We start from the raw sequence: 18,692 nt of genomic DNA on the forward strand, positions 1-18,692 counted from the left end.
CAAACACTTCCAATCAAAATTTTAAGATAGCCATTTTGGTCAACGTAGCTGTAAGCTCTGGAAATTAGGTCTTTGAGGAGGACAACCCCTCCCCTCAGCATCCCTCAGGGCAAGGGCTGTAAGTTAAGCCCTGGAGGCAGATAAGGTTTTTATTGAAAGTGTTGCCATAGAAACTTCAAAAATGGCTGTAGGGGAGAACGGGGCGAAATTGGACAGGGGCAAACTTGGACGTCGAACCTGACAACTAGCCTATTGCTTCTATCGATCCACAAAAAATAGGGTAGATGGGGCTTATGTATGTCTACATTGGCGGGAAGTTTGAAATCTAACGGAACTGTTAACACCAGGATAAGAGGTAAGAAAGTTTTAAGATGCTTAAAAAAATCTGGGAGTCGCAACATCAGTTCGATTTGCGGTAACAAAAGGTGGTAGTTTTCCTTTGTTGTTGATGTTGTACAGTTGCTAGATACATCCTCTATCTATGCCCTGAGTTTGATTTGTCTATTCCGAGTGCTTCTTTTTCAGGACGCCATTTTCTAAAATTGGTTCGATAGGGGCGAGATTGGACAGAAATTTAGGGGCGACTTTGGACACTGTCCAAGGTCGCCCAGTGTGTCCAGCTTCACCCCGTGCTATTTTTGTTTATCATTTTAGAGAATGTCTTTGCCTCTGTGGAGGCAATTTTTAGAGAATTTCTTAACTAATATTTGGAGTTTGATCGATAATGCTAGATGGCGTTGCTTGTGTGTAGATGTGTTTTTTTTTCGCACCATACAACGAGGTTAAGTTGGCTGTTTTAGTAGCTTAATGAAAGGAGCAGCATTAAAACTTAAAACGAACAGAAATTATTCCGTATATCCCCTCCTCAACGCCTCACTCTTCACTACGCTAAAGTTTGACTCGTTCTCACAACTCTATTTTCTTAAACAATAAAAAATTTTATCGTAAAGAGCGAGGCTTTGAGGAGGGGGCAACCCTTTTCATATACGGAATAAATTCTTTCCGTTTTAAGTTTTACTTACGCTCCTTACTTTCAGCTAAGAAAACTTGTCTTTTGTAATATAATTTCAGAACGTTTTTGAATTAATGCAGCTTCAATTTTGGGTCATCGTACATGAATAATTCAAACAAAATTTGTATATCAATTTTATTTATTTTTTGGCTAAATGGCTTTCTCGAAATTTTGTTCTGACGTAACTTATGAATTCACTGACGTAACAAACTATATTCGTATATTTTTATTACGTATTTTAGGGGGTTCACCCCCTAGTCAATACTTCACTCTACGCTAAAGTTCAAATTTTGTTCCAATGCTTTAAGAATGACCCCTTAATCACAAAAGCCGTTAATAAAAAAAAAAAAAAAATTTAATTTTTAATATAATTTTTTTTTAATTACATGATCAAACAATTCATGGTAACGAACTGTAAGTAAGGAGGGACCCGGTTCATATCATTGCTTCTTAAAGCTATTTCCAGGTTATTTCCCGTGCATTTACTGTTTGTTCTTTCTAGTTGGACAATGGTTCGCAACTACATCAGGAAACACGATCTACCAGATGGCAAATCCATGGAGCAGGCAGTGAATGCAGTCTTAGAGCGTAGACTATCTATTAGAAATGCCGCAAAAACCTATGGACTGAAGAAATCAACCGTCGCCTATGCTCTGAAAAATTGACAAGGAGTTACTGAAGAACCTCGAGCGAATCCAGTTACACCCCCAGGTCGCCCAAGCCCATCGCCCAACCTGAAGAGAAAAACTGTTTTCTCTAACAAACAAGAAAAAGAGTTTGTAGAGTATCTCCTAAAATGTCAGCTGATGAATCACGGCCTCACTATGAAAGAAGCGAGGAAAATTGCCTTTGACTGGGGTAAATTGATTGGCGTCGAAACGCTGAAGAGCTGGGTGCGAGACAACATAGCTGGGGCTGACTGGTTCTCAGGCTTTATGAAACGAAACCCAGAGCTATCTATTCGTAAGCCTGAAAATACCATCCAGGCAAGGGCTGCTGGCTTCAATCAAGTGGTTGTGAATCTGTTCTTCGACAACCTGCAGAAACTCTATGAAAAATTCAAGTTCCCACCAAACCATATCTGGAACTGTGATAAAACTGGGGTTCCTACTGTATTTCCAGCTCCAAAAGTAATCGCAAGGAAAGGATCGAAGCAAGTTTCCCAGACAGTGTCAGCAGAGAGAGGGTAAAATGTTAAATGGCTCGGGTTTATTTCAGCCACTGGTCAAGCTCTTCCCCCCGTTTTTATATGCCCAAGGGCTAAGGTGAACGACCAGCTTTTTCGAAAAGACCCCCCAGGATGTCTCGGGCTTTCTTACCCTAGTGGTTAGATGACCTCCATCAATTTTGTTGCTTCTATTGAGCACTTCATCAAGCTGGTGAAGCCATCGAAAGAAGACCCTGTGCTACTGCTACTTGACAACCACGATAGCCATATTTCGGTGGAATTAGTGCGGCTGTGCAAAGATAATTGGGTCCACCTCCTGACCTTTCCTCCCCATTGGTCCCACCGCTTACAGCCATTGGATGTCTCTGTCTACGGACCATTCAAGTTTGTGATGAGAGACTCACTGAACACCTGGTTGCAGATCCATCCAGGTCAACTAATTACGATTCACGAGACTGCCCAGCTCTGCAAAGAACTATTCCTTTGCAAGTTCAACCGGGAAAATATAACGGTTGGTTTCACAAAAGCTGGAATTTGGCTCTTCAACAGAAGTGTATTTTCTGAGGTAAACTTTCTACCTGCTGAGGTGACAAATCGTCCAGCCCCGGACGATTCATTACTCGATATAGAGCCAATACCCTCTCCCTCTCCTCCTCCACCTTCTCGTCCCCAAAGCGAGCTAGGAAAACAGACTCCTGAAGCAGTAAGACCCTTTCCAAGAGCAGATATGACAAAGCCCAGAAGGAATGCAAGAAAGCAAGGTCAAACTCGTATTCTTACCGATACAACCGAAAAAGATGCTTTAGAAGCTGAAGCACGAGCAAGAAAGGAAAAGCAGAGTAAAAAGCCTATGCCCAAGCAGGCCAAGCAGCCCACTGCCAAGAAAAGAAAGCAAATTGAATCTCCAGTGGAAAGTAGTGGTGATGACATTGAACTTGACGACAATTCATCTGACGATTCTCTGCACCTCCATGCGGCTGATAAGGATGACATAGACAAGGACATTCAAGCCGGAGACTTTGTTCTTGTCAAGTTCGAGTATGGAAAGAAGAAAGCCCTTGTGTATTATGTTGGCGAAGTTTTTGATGTTGTAGAAAAGAAGTTTGCGAGGGTTAACTTTCTTCGGAAACAAGGGGACAAATTCATGTTTCCTCAGCTTCCCGATATTGCTGAGATAGACATTACCGACATAGAACTGAAGCTTCATGTCCCCTCTTCAGCTGGTGGAACCAGTCGTGCAGTTCAGGGGCTTGTCTTTGGTTGTGATCTTACGATGTACGCTTTAAAATGACAATTCTAGTTGAAACCCGGATGCCCGTGCAATGTTCCTGGCTGATTTTTTTATGCAATTTTGAGTTTTCATATGATTTTGAGTGATTATGTATCATTTTACACGAAAATTCTGTATTTGGATAAAGTTTAATTGCTTAAAACTGTCTTGTCCAAGGTCGCCCCATGCCTGTCCAATTTCACCCCATGAACAGGGCGAAACTGGACACTTGACAAGGTCCTACTCTCATGGTACTCACACTTCAGGGTGATCTTTAAAAAATCTGAAAAAAATTCACCATTATTTGCCAGACTTTTACCTTTCTAACGACCCACACTAAATTGTTTTATGTCAATCCAGTACCTAGTTATGCTTGGAAAACTAAAAAGTGTCCAAGTTTGCCCCGTTCTCCCCTAATTATTGTAATTTCTGTTTCTTCTGGGTTTTGTTTATTTATCAATGCTGATTTGTGGTAGTTTCATGCTTAGTAGATTATTTGATTTTATTTTTGCTCATTTTTGGTTTAATGAAGTTCTTTACTTTTCTTTGAAAAACTTATTTTATGGAAAAAGTTTATCTAATTAATTACCAATGAAAATCCAAACAGAGATCATTGAAATATTGATTGTTTTTTCTGTGTTACCAAAATTATTGTATTCATAAAACTTTACAGTTTCACAAAATATAATTCAACAAATAGAAAAGGTTTTTCAACTAAAGTAAGGAGCAAGTTTAAAACTTAAAACAAATATAAATTACTCTGTATATAAGGGGGACTGTCCCCTTCTCGACACCTTGCTCAGTAAAAAAAAGTTTTTTATTGTTTTGATTTTTTTTTCTAATTGCAAATTTTTTTAAAAACTTGGAAAAAAGCCAAACTTCACAGTAAAGAGTAAGGAGGAGACAGTCCCCTTCATACAAAGCATAATCTGTTCAAATAGGTTTCAAATCTTTACCTTGCTTTCAGTTGAAAACCTCTTTTTTTTACTTAATTTTTGATTGTTTTCCAAATCATACCCAGGCCTAACTAAGATATAATTTGACATATTGGTCCCTTAAATCCCTGGAAAATTACATTTAAGATGTATAAATCAATTATAATACATTGATTAGCACTGTCCTGCATTTAAATTTGTAATTTCAATTTTGGATAAAATTTGAATATACTTAAAAAATTGGCAATGAATAGTAATTTTGGTGAAAAGTCCTTGTTAATATTACTACTCAAGAACGTTTTTTGGATGAAAAGGAGTATTGTTGTTGACAATTCAGGGTATATATTTGCACATTAGGGGGGGGGGGGGTAAATTTCAAGGTAAATTTGCAGTGGGCCAAATAATTTTGTTAGGATGAAAGTGAAAACATCATTTGATGCTTTTTTATGCTCTTTCATAATTCATATAAAATACCTTTGGGGCCCCTTTAAGGGCTCAAGATGCAATTTGAAACAGAAGCAATTATTATATTATGAAAGAGCATAAAAAAAGACATCAAATGATGTTTTCACTTTCATCCTAGCTAAATTATAGTGCCACCTGCAAATTTATCAGTGAAAACATCATTTGATGCCTTTTTTTATGCTCTTTCATAATTCAATAATTGCTTCTTTTGTAAATTACATCTTGAGCCCTTAAAGGGGCCCTAAAGGTATTTTATATGAATTATGAAAGAGCATAAAAATAGCATCACTTTCAAATGAAGTTTTCACTTTCATCCTCACTAGATTCTATGGCCCACTGCAAATTTACCATGAACTTTACCCACCCTCCCCCACCCCCTATTGTGCAAACATATACCCTGAATCAGAATATACCCTGAATTGTCAACTTCGCAATTTTGAATTGCAAAATCCAGCATTATTTTTGTCTATATCATTTGAAAAACTTAAAACAGTAGGAATATGGTTTGAATTGAAAATCAAGTATTTTGCAGATTAGGTTATAACTTCTTTGTGTGGTTACAAAAATGAAATACTTTTGGGACCCCTTTAAGGGCTCAAGATATAATTTGCAATTTACAAGATGTAATTGTTGAATTATGAAAGAGCATAAAAAAATGCATGAAATGATGTTTTCATTTTCATCCTAGCTAAATTATAGAGCCATCTATAAATTAACCTAAAGTTTTAGTTTGATGCCCTAAACCAACTAAACTGTCCCCCAACCACCACTGCTATTTTGGCATCTGTCCCCCCCCTGGAAAGTTTCTGCTGGTGCCCTTGTTAGGGTTATATCTGGCCTGGTTAGGGGGAGGGGTACAAACTGGTTAATCCTGTGGTAGTAGCCATTATATTTAGAAAGTGTTGACCAGGCAAGCAAGAGGATTATAAGCTTAGATTCAGGGCTATTGAGGAGGAAACATTTATTCCTTACAACATAATATACAGAAAAACTGTAGTTAACACATTTTGGCTGCCAATTCAATCTACTTTACCCTCTTAATGTGCAAATATAGCCAATAGCCAAAAATATATAGGCCTATTTCTTATCCATTAATCACTCCTGTTTAAACTTGTGTACCCATAAATAGGATCAACTATGACAATCAAGAAATTGAAAAACAGAGTCAATATATAAATGTAGGCCTATAGCTCTCAAAATTTGTTAAATATAGGCCTAGCCTAATTATTCTTTATATTATCAAGTTAGCATTGTTATCGCAACATAGCCTATAGGCTATCCTTCTCAACAGCCCTAATTCTAGGCTTATACCTTTATCTGAATTGTACCTATTGTAGGACCAAATTTGTTCATTTTATTTTTTAACTGTTCCCTGCAAAAACTAAATATCTCCCAGGGTAGCTGTCAAGTCTGGTTCCCTTCCCCATGAGCAAGCTAATGTTAAGATTAATAAATAGCCTATGTCTAACCTCTAATCCATTCAAAAACTTGGTCAGGTTTCCATTCATCAATGTTAATGTAATAAGCCATTTCCAGAAAATAAAAGGAACAATATGCTCAAGAGTAGAACAATGGGGAGGCATTCATCTCCAAAACTACTATTGGTTTCTCAGAAATTTTCTAATCAAATAAGTATACGTAATGAGTATTGCGCCGCCATCTAATTAAGAAACTCATAATCTACAGTCACATTCATGAAAAACTAATTTCCTTCAAATACAGCAGTGCAGAATAGAATGGCTTCTTATGACAAAGTGAAAATAATTGTACTAGGAGATTCAGGTCAGTCCTTATTTTAATTCAAGCTTATTATGGATATTTATATGAACACACGTGCACGGTATCTCAAAGACTAGAGATATCAGATGGCGTTTTGGCAATGCCTAACAGTCAAGTTGCATCTTCAGTCGCCTTTTTCGGGTGATGTTGGAAGTTGACCAGGTAAAATGGAATGTACAGACCAGTGAACGAAATTGCAACAATCACCCAAGGCCGAGCCCAGAGGGGGGAAGGGGGTTTAACCCCCCCCCCCGAGATGTTTGTCTGACTCATTGAGTCATTCAAACTTTCTATCAATCACCGTCAACGCTTGAGTGTCAAACAGGTTCCTAGATGGTCAATCATGCTATAATCAATTTATTGACGGAAGATTTTGATCAAAATGGTTGACTGTCTAGGGTGTCCTTTAGCCTAGTTAATGGCAAAATTGCGAAAAAGTACTATACTTCCATTTTCGCCATGTTTACTCAAAACAAATTTTTTTCCCTGATAGTTATGGGTCTGTTACTTCCTAAAACCTATTAGTTCAAGATAAGATCTGCCTTTTTAAAAATTTCAAAAAGGGATATGACTATACCCTCTACATCTACAAATAGGACAGAAATGGAATCTCTGAAAAACAAAAAATCATTGAAAAGAAAAAAAAATCGTTGAAACGTGATGCCAGCGCTACTTGTGCGGTATTTATCTCTGCATCAGCATGCTGTACAAAATGTCTGCTGCAAGTAGGATAAAATGAATTCAAAAATATATGTATATTTTCTCACAATTTAGAAATTTTATATTCACATCTAAGCGGTACCAACCCATACTTTTTATCTATTGTTGCCAGTTTTAACATGTAGTACTAGTAGACCGAGCTTTGTTTCGTGAAGGGAATTTTAGACATAAAAAAAAATCCAGCATCCCCCCTCCGGAAATGTATACCCCCCCCCCCTACTCTGATATACACAAAAAAACTTTTGTGTAATTTGCTAGATTTCTTTTTTTTTTAACAAAGATACAAGAGGAAGGTAATTTTCAAACTCTAGGTGTCAATTTTTCCATCCGATTAGCATCCCTGGCAAGTTTTAATTAATTTAATGTTTCGACCGCAATGCTGCCAAGAATGGTCACCTTTTCTGTTCGTTCTTGTTGTAGACTTCATCTTTAGAAAGATAAATGGACATAGAATCCGTATTACTGGAAAGCTTCTCTAGGATGTCGATTTTGCCGATGAGGTTGGGCTCATAGAAACCGATAAGCGACTGTTTCATGAATTCCTATATAAAAAAGCGAATAAAGATGAACAGTTTGGATTACACATTAACGCTCCAAAGACTAAAGCTATATCAGTTAGGAGTTCGCCCATGGGAACCTAACCAGGATATAAAGACATCGAACAGGTGACAGACTTCAAGTGCTTAGGCAGTAGAGTAAGTTTCAGTGGCGACTCCGAAAAACAATTCAACGCATCATTTCAGAGACTTCTACCAGTCTAAAAATCCACTGTATACTCACAGAAGCTGAAATTCAGAGTATTTCAGAGCAATGTATTGTCTGTTCTGAGTTACTTGGAATGCCTAAAGCTAACCGTAGAATAGGAGTCTTGCCGCATTTGAAAATAACTGTCTTTGTCGGATCCTAAGCATCAGCTGGAGAGACCATGTCATCAACGACGAGATCTGTACTTCCACATACCGACCAGACATCGCCTCTGTTGTGAGGCAACGAAGATGGCGATACCTTAGACATATCCTTCATATGCCGGGTCACAGAATTCCTAAAATGCTCCTCCACTGGTGACCGGAAGGCATCCGTCACTGAGTAAGACCAAAGAAAATGCTCCGTAGAACCATACGAGATTTAATTACATAAGACAATTATAATAACTTACTAAAGGCCTTGAGTTCATGCAGCAGATCCTTGGGCACCTTTGCCAATTTCTCCCCTAGTTCTTCAGTTCTTCTTCTATTTATAACCAGCTCTTTCTCTTCTTGGGATCCACCTTTCCGGGTCTGGAACGTACTTTGGGTCATAGTTCTTAGGAAGATGGCTCCATCGCTTCCTCGGTTTCCGTTTCCCTTTGCTTTTAATCAAATCTAAACCAAGTGTTGTTGCACTGAAAGAAGTAAAAATTTATTTGTAGATTAGAATTCCGTCATAATCAAAATACTGATATTAGTAATGGATCGTTTTCGGAAAAAAATTTCTTAACTCAATAATTTTCAAAAAAATTGTCTTAGCGTAAAAATAATGAAGTAATAGGAAAACTGCAGGCGCAAATGCAATTCAAAAATAAATTTAGTTCTTTAATAATTTTATATAATTCAATAATTAAACTAAATAAAAAATAAATATATTAAAATATAAATAAATAAATTTAAATATAAAAAAAATTGCTGGAATTATATTGTAATATAATATTTTATATGTAAATAATTACAAATAAATGATTATAAATATATAATTACAAATAATTGTAAATAAATGTAAATAATCATATTTAATAAAATGAAATATAAAATAAAAGTAAAATGAAAAATAAGTTAAATAATATAACCTAATAGTTTAATAATCAAACAGCAAATCAAACAGCCTCTCAATCAAACAGCAGGCACGGCTTGATTCTTCGAAAAATCTTAAAAACGATCGGGTAGTCAAAATCACCCAAAAATAAGTTTGAACACGAAATTGTAAAAACAAATTACAATCTCAATAAAATACAATTTGTGAAAAATAAATAGCATTCTAATAATAACAATCTATTGAGCTTCTTACTAAACTTATTGAACACAGTTTTGTTGTAGTTTTATTGCATACATTATGCAAAATTGTTTATAATTTGTGTTTTCTCATTTATTGCAAACAAATAGTCCTGACAAATTAAATAGCATCTTAATAAAAACAATTTATTGAGTTCATTTGTCAACCAGCAATTACTTTGAGCATTATCTTTACGAACCATTTTTAAATACCAAGCAATTCATCCAAAATCACGTATTTTTAATGGTTAATGATATGCAAAAAAACGAAGAAACAGTAAATGAAAAACTAACTGACTCATACGGCCGTAAATAGTAGACAGGTAAGGCTGGAAATAGTAGACAGACGGCCGCAGATAGTAGACAGGTAAGGAGGGGAGGGGGCCTCTCAATTCCTTCCTTTTGATTCTAAAAATCCCTCTAAGTCCTCAACACTTTTCATCTAATTTACCTGTCTTTTTGTTCTTATTCAAATTACCCCCCCCTGGAAATATGTTCCGAAGTACGTGCCTGAAAGTCATTGGCATATCCTGAATTTAGCTTTGAAGGGAGTACACAACAATAGTGAAAACGCAAAATCATATTTAAAATAACAGACCATACGAGACAGCAAGAAACCTTTATCTCGCTATAAACGAGTAGCATACTGATAGCAACACTTACAATATATATCATCTCAGACCTATTTAATAGCATCGTACAAGAAGATGAATTATTACTTCTCCGAGGGGAAGAATTTGGCACCCTTTTTTTATTTCCATTGGTGGGCAGCAGTTCTTAACGCAAATTAAATTCAATACAAACACGCTACAGTCGTTAACGAAGTTGCTTATGATGACTGAGCCCCTCAAAAAAAGCTTGAAGCGTTCATAAATACCATGGTCCACAGAAGTTAATCATTGGTTGATGGCAAAGTTGGTCCAAATCACAATCAATTTAGACTATATTTAGTTTATATAAAAAACAACCGCAAGTCCATATAAAGGTTTTATACCACGACTTTTTCGGAAGTGGGAAGTTCACATTCTATACGAACATGGGCGTAGGCAGCATATTGACTAAGGGGGGGGGGGGCAGTCGATAGTGTGATGGAGTGAGAGCTTAAGGGAGGTCCGCAGGGGTGTAGGGAGCTTCTGGCCGCGGGGCGGAGGTAGCTTCTCCCTATCCATTATTTATGTATTTATATAATTGCCTTTATATATAAATGTAAAGGCAATGTGGCCTATGGAGTTATTAGCCTGAATGAAGGCATTTGTGAGGTCAAAAATATCACATGGATCGAAATATTGATTCTGCTTCTGCAAGTGAAGGTCTAGGGGGGCAGATGCCCCCCCAGCCTCCCCCTCCCTACGCCCATGTATACGAATCAAAATCAATTCGAGACCTTATTCCCGTTAACCCAGTGAGTAGCCTCTCATTCACGGGCAGCAAGCAATTTCCAGCCAGCTCTTCGCTCATTACTCCCATAAGAAAGATTTTGGTTCTTTTATTAATCTATTTAAATTCTTAATTTACTCTAAATTTAATTTGTTCTTTTATTAAAGAATTTGTTAATTATTTTATTAATTTTATATGAGGAACGCATCATCCAAGGATCCTATTCTGCTACTTTTGTCTTCGAGCCTGATAATTACAACATAATAGCGTTTTGAGTAGACTTTCCACCAATTAGATTTTTGCTTAAATGTTAGCGTATCGCGTATTACCGCCTTCGGCAAGGGCTATGAATCATTTGCTTATATGCCAAGGCAGTATTTGTGCCAGAGATACTCCAACGAATTTTTCGGGAGATCTACCGAGTTCCAAATCCATCTCCCGGCAAAAGAAAGAAGATACCGAAACGACCGAAAATCTAGAGAGACTGAATTCCAGGAAAACGTTAATACTTTGTGGCCACTCCTAGTTGTTTTTTGTTGTTGTTTTTTTTTTTTTTTTTATAAGAAACAATGCGAAATTAAATGTTTAATACATCATGAAAAAGAGTTCAATTGAAATTCTACCAAACCCTGAGATACAGCTACCGATTTCTACCAGAAATTGCCGTGGTTTTACAGATTATATGAAGAGAAAAAGTGTAAATGTCAGAGTTATCCATCTTCGTTCAGTGGTATGTGCGCATGCTTTTGATAATTCTGAAGTTGAAACAGTTTTTATGTTGTCTACTGGAAGACATTGTGGAGTCTTAATTAATAAGTTGTTGTTGTTATCCAAAAAAGTTACAAGATGTCTGTTCAGTTGCTTTATTTCCTGGCGATAGAAAATATGCCCTCAGGATGTTTTATGGTAAAAAAAATGGGTACAAAAGTTGCAGATTAAGAACATATTGTTCCTTTACGTAGAAAATCCAAATTCTATTCATTATTACTTATGTTCAGATAGTAGCATTGATTATCACCACAATGCTTTATTGCAATGTTTGTGACTTGGTATGAACTCCATGGGCACTTGGCTTTAGCATAGTCCTAGGTTAGACACCCTCATCTCTAACCTGGAGGTTTTTTTTCTCTATCCGTCATGTTGGATCAGAGAACCAAGTCTTCTAAGGGAGCTAATAGCAAAGGAAAAGATAGAGCTTCATGAAGTTTTTCAGACCTTTATTTTTTACTGAGTATGTCACAGCTTGGGGTTTTCTCTCGAGTGATTTCTTATTTATTTTTTGTTTGTTTGGTTGTTGTTTTTTATGGGGGAGGGGATAGGGAGTGAGAAAAGCGTTATAAGATCGATTCAGTGAGTATAGTTGTTGTTTTTCACCAGGTTGGTGAAAGGTTGAGTCACACTATTCGCCTTTATATTATTTCTGTTCTCTTCAATTAATTTTTATTATTAGTCTTTTTCCCTTTTGATTGATATTAAGTATTAATTTCAAGTTTTTTTTTTGTTTTTTTTAGAAGGGCTCTGTAGCTACGTTTGATTTTGCAAAATGAGGGAAATAGGCTAAAGAGATGATTAGATCACCATAAACATGATTAAATAAAAAAAACAAGTTTATTAACTGAAAGTAAGGAGCGACAGTAAAACTTAAAACGAACAGAAATTATTCCGTATATGAAAGGGGCTGTCCCTTCCTCAGCGCCTCACTCTTTACGCTAAAGTTTTTTATTGTTTAAAAAAAATAGAGTTGTGAGAAAGTCAAACTTTAGCGTAAAGAGCGAGGCGCTGAGGAGGGGACAGCCCCTTTCATATACGGAATAATTTCTGTTTGTTTTAAGCTTTAATGTCGCTCCTTACTTTCAGTTAAAAAAACTTGTGTTTTTTATCTAATTTTTGAACGTTTTTGAATTAATGCAGGTTTTGATTTTGGCTCACCGTACATGGATAATTAAAACAAAATTTGCATATTAATTTTACTTTTATTCGGTTAAATGGCTTTCTCGAAACGTGTTGAATTTTATTTACGAACGTTTTTATTAGTAATAAATATACGTAAAAAAGGAATTAACTTGCGTATCGAACTTCTATATTCATATATTTTTAATACGCATATTAGAGGGTTTGCCCTCTATTCAATACCTTGCTCTTATCGCCAATGTTCGAATTTTGCTCCAATTCCTAAAAAATTACCCCTTAATCAACCAGACCTTTAAATCTAATAGAGCGTTCTTACGAAAATGTCAAGAAAGCTTTGGCTTAAATAGTAAGGCAATTACTAGGGGGTGAAACCAATCATACTCCTAATATTTTCAGTTCGTTTTAAGTTTTGATGTTGCTCCTTACTTTCAGTTGAAAAAATTGTTTCTTATATTTAATTTCTGATTTTTTTTTTTTAATAATGCTGGGGAGTCCGGAGCCCCCTTCATACCAATGTCCCTTCTCCCATGAAAACTTCCTTCATGGAAAGATCCTCCCACATAATCCACGACCCTCCCCCACCCCCTACTACCAAAAAAAATTCCCCCTGAAAACGTCTGTATGCTTCCCAATAACCAATGCTATATGCTAACATTGGGTAAAGTTCATAACTTCCAGCCCTCCCCCGGGGGCTTCGGGGGATTAAATCACCCAAAAAGACATAGTTATCACATTTCCCACCATACTAAACAAAATGGCTATCTCAAAATTTTGATCAGGTGACTTTGGGGAAAAAATGAGTGTGGGAGGGGGCCTAATTGCCCTCCATTTTTTTTGGTCACTTAAAAAGGGAACTAGAACTTTTAATTTCCATTCTAATGAGCCCTCCTACGATATTCTATGACCACTGGGTCAATACGATTACCCCTGGGAAAAAGAAAAAAAAAAAATAAACACGCATCCGTGATCTTTCTTCTGGCAAAAAATGGAAAATTCCACATTTTTGTAAATAGGAGCTTGAAACCTCTACAGTAGGGTTCTCTGATACGCTAAATATGATGGTGTGAATTTCATTAAGGTTCTATAACTTTTAGGGTTTTTTTCCCCTTTTTTCGAAAATAAGCTAAATTTCTCAGGCGCGTAACTTTTGATGGGTAAGATTAAACTTGTATATTTGAAATCACAATTAAAATCTGATTCTTTTGATGTATCTATTGGTATCAAAATTCCGTTTTTTAGACTTTCGGTTACCATTGAGCCGGGTCGCTCCTTACTTACAGTTCGTTACCACGAACTGTTTGATATAAGGTAGTTAGATTTGACTAAACATTCCAATTCCCCTTTTCAAGCAACAGAAATTATTTGTTCATTCGCATGGAAATTTTGAGCACTAGTGCTTGAGCACTGAGCACTGCTCAGTGCTCAAAGTAACAGTGCTTTGAGCACTGTTACTTTGAAGTAACAAAGATTATATGACACCGAAGTGCCTTTCTCCGCCGTTTTGTTCCGCAAAATAACAACGTAACTGAAGAAGCGCCAAGCTCCCACCTAACATGCGGTAATCTTGGGCCATTACTTGTATCAAAGAAATAACTTTTTGTTGAATCTTCAATACATCTGTTAACGTTAAATCAACTATCAAAACACATTCGTATTAGTTCTGAGTAAGTAATTAGCCTTTTGATGTTGTTATCTTTTCTTTTCAGAACTGTACCAATGCCAAATCACTAGCACCAGGAAGCAGCTCCCGTGTCAAGTTATCTCGCTTCTTTGATAAAGTGATAGAACGGCGATATTTCCCTTCAAGCAAGAATCCTTTCCAAAAGAGATTGAGCAATTTAGGTCTCTAATTGTTTATGTGTTTATTTTGTTTTATAAAAGAAATTCTTTAAAAAAAAAGAAAGACATTTCACCATCTTTCGAACCAACAAAATGATCTGGAAAGATAGGATATCGAACTACGACTGCTATAATATCGTGGCAGCATTAAGCTTCCTGAGACCGACAACTGAAAAACACACCTCCTCTATCCAACCGTCTTGAAAGCTTCTGATTTGACTATCAAAGAAATACGAAACGATTTTTGGCCAGTTTTACACCCTGGCCTAGTCTGAGGTGTCCTGCCGGTCTCTCTCCTCGACACGTTCTAATTAGTATCCTAGATAGTTTTTTATCCTAGCCTAGGCAAATTCGGTGTAGGAAAAGAAAACAGTAATGGCTACAGACTACTGCAATTGTAGGTTTAAAAATCTAGTTATAACCAATACAGTTTTTGGCCATAAAATGGCCCATAAGTTAACATGGTATTCACATGTTGGTAAGACAGCTAACCTTATTGATTATGTTATTGTAAATCGAAGACTGGAAGGATCAATTCAAGATATTAGGGTATATACGAGTGCTATTATTGATGTTAAAAGTAAATATCGCCATCTAGTGTCTAGAGTTAGTTTAAAGCTGAAATTTAGGAAGGGTAACTTCCTTCCGGGAAGCTATGACGTTGATAGATTCCAGGGTGAAAATATGAGAGAAAATTTCCAGAAACGGTTGAATGCTAAACTGGAGAGTTTAAAATTTGATAATGTATAAAATTAATGGAATAAATTTAGGAAAATCGTTTGTGAAGTCGCTGATGGTGTCATAGAAAAGAAAGTTAGAGAGAAATATTAGTGAAAATGTTTTATGTTTAATAGCGAGGAGGAGGGGCTTGTCCAAGAATTATCTGGCTGATATATCCGACGAAAATAAGAGGAATGTAAAGAAAGTGGAGAAAGTATTAAAATATGATCTAAGAAGGTGTGAAGTGGAGGCTATGAATAAAATTGCCGAAAATCTGGATGCTGATTGTGTGGTAAATGAGTTTCTTATATATGGTCGTTATGAGGTTAAAAATAAGTTACCGAAGATCATGAATATGATTTTTTACAAAGGCGAAGTACCTAGCGATTTTAGAAAAACTCTAATTCAACCCTTGTATAAGAAAGGTGATGAGAGTGAATGTGGTAATTATAGAGGTATCAGCCTGGTTTCTGTGGGTAGAAAATTACTTAGTATAATGATACTTTTTAGACTTAAGAGATGCTGTAGATGAAGTTTAAGATAAGTGTGGTTTTTGGAAGGGGAGAGGATGTGTCGACCGAATTTTCACTCTTAGATTAATAATTGAGAAGTACCCGAGTCATCAAACACCATCTTTTAGTCCTCAGTTTTATAGATTGTGAACAAGCGTTTGATTCAGCTGATAGAAGAGTTTAGGCTATGGCTACTACAGTCACTAAGTCACTAAGGCTATGAATAAGTTAAGATAAAAAGGTGATGTTGGGTAACGAGAAGATCGATCAAAGTGGACAGCTTCACTTACCTAGGTAGTATTATTAGTAGAGACGGTGGGTGCAGTGAGGATGTTAAAAGTAGTAATAGCAAAGGCCGAGGGAATTTTTTCACAGTTGAAAAATGTTTTTGAAGAATAGGAAGATAATTCTGCAAACAAAGATTAAAATATTGGAAGCTACAGTGATGAAAGTGGTGAAGTATGGTTCTGAAGCATGGGCGCTCTGAAAAAAACGAAGGAAGATTTGCCAGATGTTTCCCAGAGAAATTTCCCACAGATTGTTTTGGGTACCAGACTGACTGACCGTATTTCAAACAGCAAGCTGTACAAAAGTGTGGTTCAATCCCGCTTTCTAGGACCGTAATGATAGAAGGGTTGAGATGGCTAGGGCACGTTCTGCGGATGAAGGATGACAGACTCCCAAAGGTTGTTCTGTTCGGCCAACCGTCTTGGGCGAAACGAAAAACAGGCCCTCTCCAATTGGGTGGGAGGATGTCATAAGGAAAAATTTAAAATAAAAAAAAAAATTAAAATTTCCTGGGAGGATGTAAAGAGGGAGGCGTTGAATATATTGGCGCGGACGAAGACCGTGCGTAACTGTGTTAGTCTCAAGCGGCTTGGTGCTACAGTGAGTTGTTAGTGGTAGTAGTAGTTCCACGGATATGTCTTTTACACATCCTGGATACACGTCCACTCCACCGAAACCACATTTTCATGCGCACAACCTGAGTAAGCTGTAACGAACATGAAAGAGTAACGTTGAAGATTTCGTCGTTGAGCTTTATGCCAAAAATTATCTATGTGTAAACAGTTTCCCAGAAAAACGTCTATAATATATTCTCGGTCTTTCTCAAAACTCCCATTTCTGCACTATCCTTACCTAACTACATTTAGAACTTCTCAAAGCCGTACCCAAAGGGTGACTAGATTTATCAGAACCACCTCCCCCGAAAGGCAAAAATACACTTTTCAGCTCATTTTTAATGGCTGATCGAGGACTTTTCAGGCTTAACTTTCCTACTCGTCTCAAATATTCGTCCCTTTCATACTAAAGAGGATTCCAAAGTAGCACAGGCTTCAAATAAACTCTGTTACAGATACTTATAAGAAAACTACAACACGAAAATGTTTTAATTCCAGAAAAATAACTTATATTCTTCAAAAAATCTAAAGTCTAGATACATCAGCGTTTATTTCGTCAAGCACATTTGAACTTCACAGTCCAATAATAGGAATGTTAGATATTTCTTTTCATTATTGTGTCAGCATCATCATTTTGAAGCACCTTAAAATTCAGAGAATTAAGGCGAAAAGCTATTTCAGGAAAATTTTTCCTATATCACAGACTCTATATGACTGAAATTTGTCTTCAATTTGTTAGATAAGCCCCTGTATTTTCTAGCTTTTCGCTGACAATTATGCGTAGACGTCAATGAGTGAAAAGAGATTAAACCATATAGTGCGAAATGATTACAACGAAATCTTCAATTCTGGAATCTGGGGCAAATCATGTTTATCGGTGGGCGAAGTGCTAAATATGAACCTGTATTTTCGAACGCTGAATAGAAATTGTCAATGTATCGATGATTCAGACTAAGGGAGCACTCACACGGATTCTTTTTGTCAAAGCTCTAGTGTTTCTGTCCCTAAATAATAGCGCAACGTCGTGGCCTAGGAGCAAGAATACTATCCTAACATGATTCGACGGCCTGTATGAAGAAGAAGACAGTATCTTCTGAAATTAAGATTTCTTGAAGTTGAAAATTTATCTTCCACAATTTAATATTTTTTTAATTTTAAAAATAACTGTCGTAACCTTGTGTTCAATGACTATCATCAGCAGGAAATTAAATGAAAGACAAAATTTGATACGCTATACTTCTTTCTTTTACCAGACCACGCAAGAAAATTCTTAATTCCGAATTATTTTCTTGTCCCATATATCTGGTAAATTTAGTGGGATTTCCATAACTATCTCCAAAGAAAAATCGTAGAATGGTCAGGTTAGCACAATTTTATCCTACATTTATAGGACTAACTCATTGCTTATAAAAAGGCGGTGTTTCCTCTTTTACTTCTAAAAAAACTGAACAGACAGCACAAAATACTGTCAATTCCTGTAACCAATAATATTTCAACTATTGTAAAACTGTTGAAAATAAATGTAATAAAAACGACAAAACTTCCGACCCATAAAATACATTCAACGACTATAACCTCCTAACCTTCAATCCCAACTCAGGGCACATGAGCAATAAATCTGCATAAACAATTAAGTCGTTGAGAGTTACCTTCCTCTTAAAACTGAGCAGTACTACGGAATGTGATTATGTGAGGAGTTCTCTGATGTAGATGTGAATTAATGTTTCCAGTTGTTCTTCTCCAAAAACTGAACAGTCAACACGAAATATTGTTGAAGGGTCTTAGTACACAAACTCACGACAGAAAAAGTATGGATGGGGGGAAATACCCCCCAATATATATATATATATATATATATATATATATATATATATATATATATATATATATATATATATATATATATATATATATATATATATATATATACAGAAATTCATAATGTTCGGTCCACTAGTTTAGGAGAGCTTTAAAGATCACAAGGACATCGATGCCACCATTGGATGGCCAAAAAGAACAATCTTTGGCAATCTGTCATCCTTCATCCACAAAACGTGT

The 18,692-nt window shown here is 36.3% G+C and overlaps 2 protein-coding genes across 2 annotated transcripts in view; one reads left to right on the forward strand and one right to left on the reverse strand.

Moving 5' to 3' along the window:
* Positions 1–6,683, reverse strand: part of cnk (connector enhancer of ksr) — a 122,894-nt gene extending 116,211 nt beyond the window's left edge. The window contains exon 1 of the mRNA XM_089100439.1: positions 6,320–6,683. Coding sequence (XP_088956565.1) covers positions 6,320–6,380 — 61 coding nt within the window. The 5' untranslated portion in view covers positions 6,381–6,683. The remainder of the gene's footprint in view (positions 1–6,319) is intronic.
* A 4,933-nt stretch (positions 6,684–11,616) lies between these two features.
* Positions 11,617–14,568, forward strand: LOC148955122 (rab-like protein 3). Its single transcript, XM_089108068.1, has 2 exons — positions 11,617–11,656; positions 14,368–14,568. Exons 1-2 carry the CDS (start codon positions 11,636–11,638, stop codon positions 14,509–14,511), a joined length of 165 nt encoding a protein of 54 aa, XP_088964194.1. The 5' UTR covers positions 11,617–11,635; the 3' UTR covers positions 14,512–14,568.
* The last annotated feature ends 4,124 nt before the right edge of the window (positions 14,569–18,692 follow it).

Source organism: Artemia sp. Qi Xiang Cuo, chromosome 2 (assembly GCF_049724085.1).
Source record: "Artemia sp. Qi Xiang Cuo chromosome 2, ASM4972408v1, whole genome shotgun sequence".
NCBI lineage: Eukaryota > Metazoa > Arthropoda > Branchiopoda > Anostraca > Artemiidae > Artemia > Artemia sp. Qi Xiang Cuo.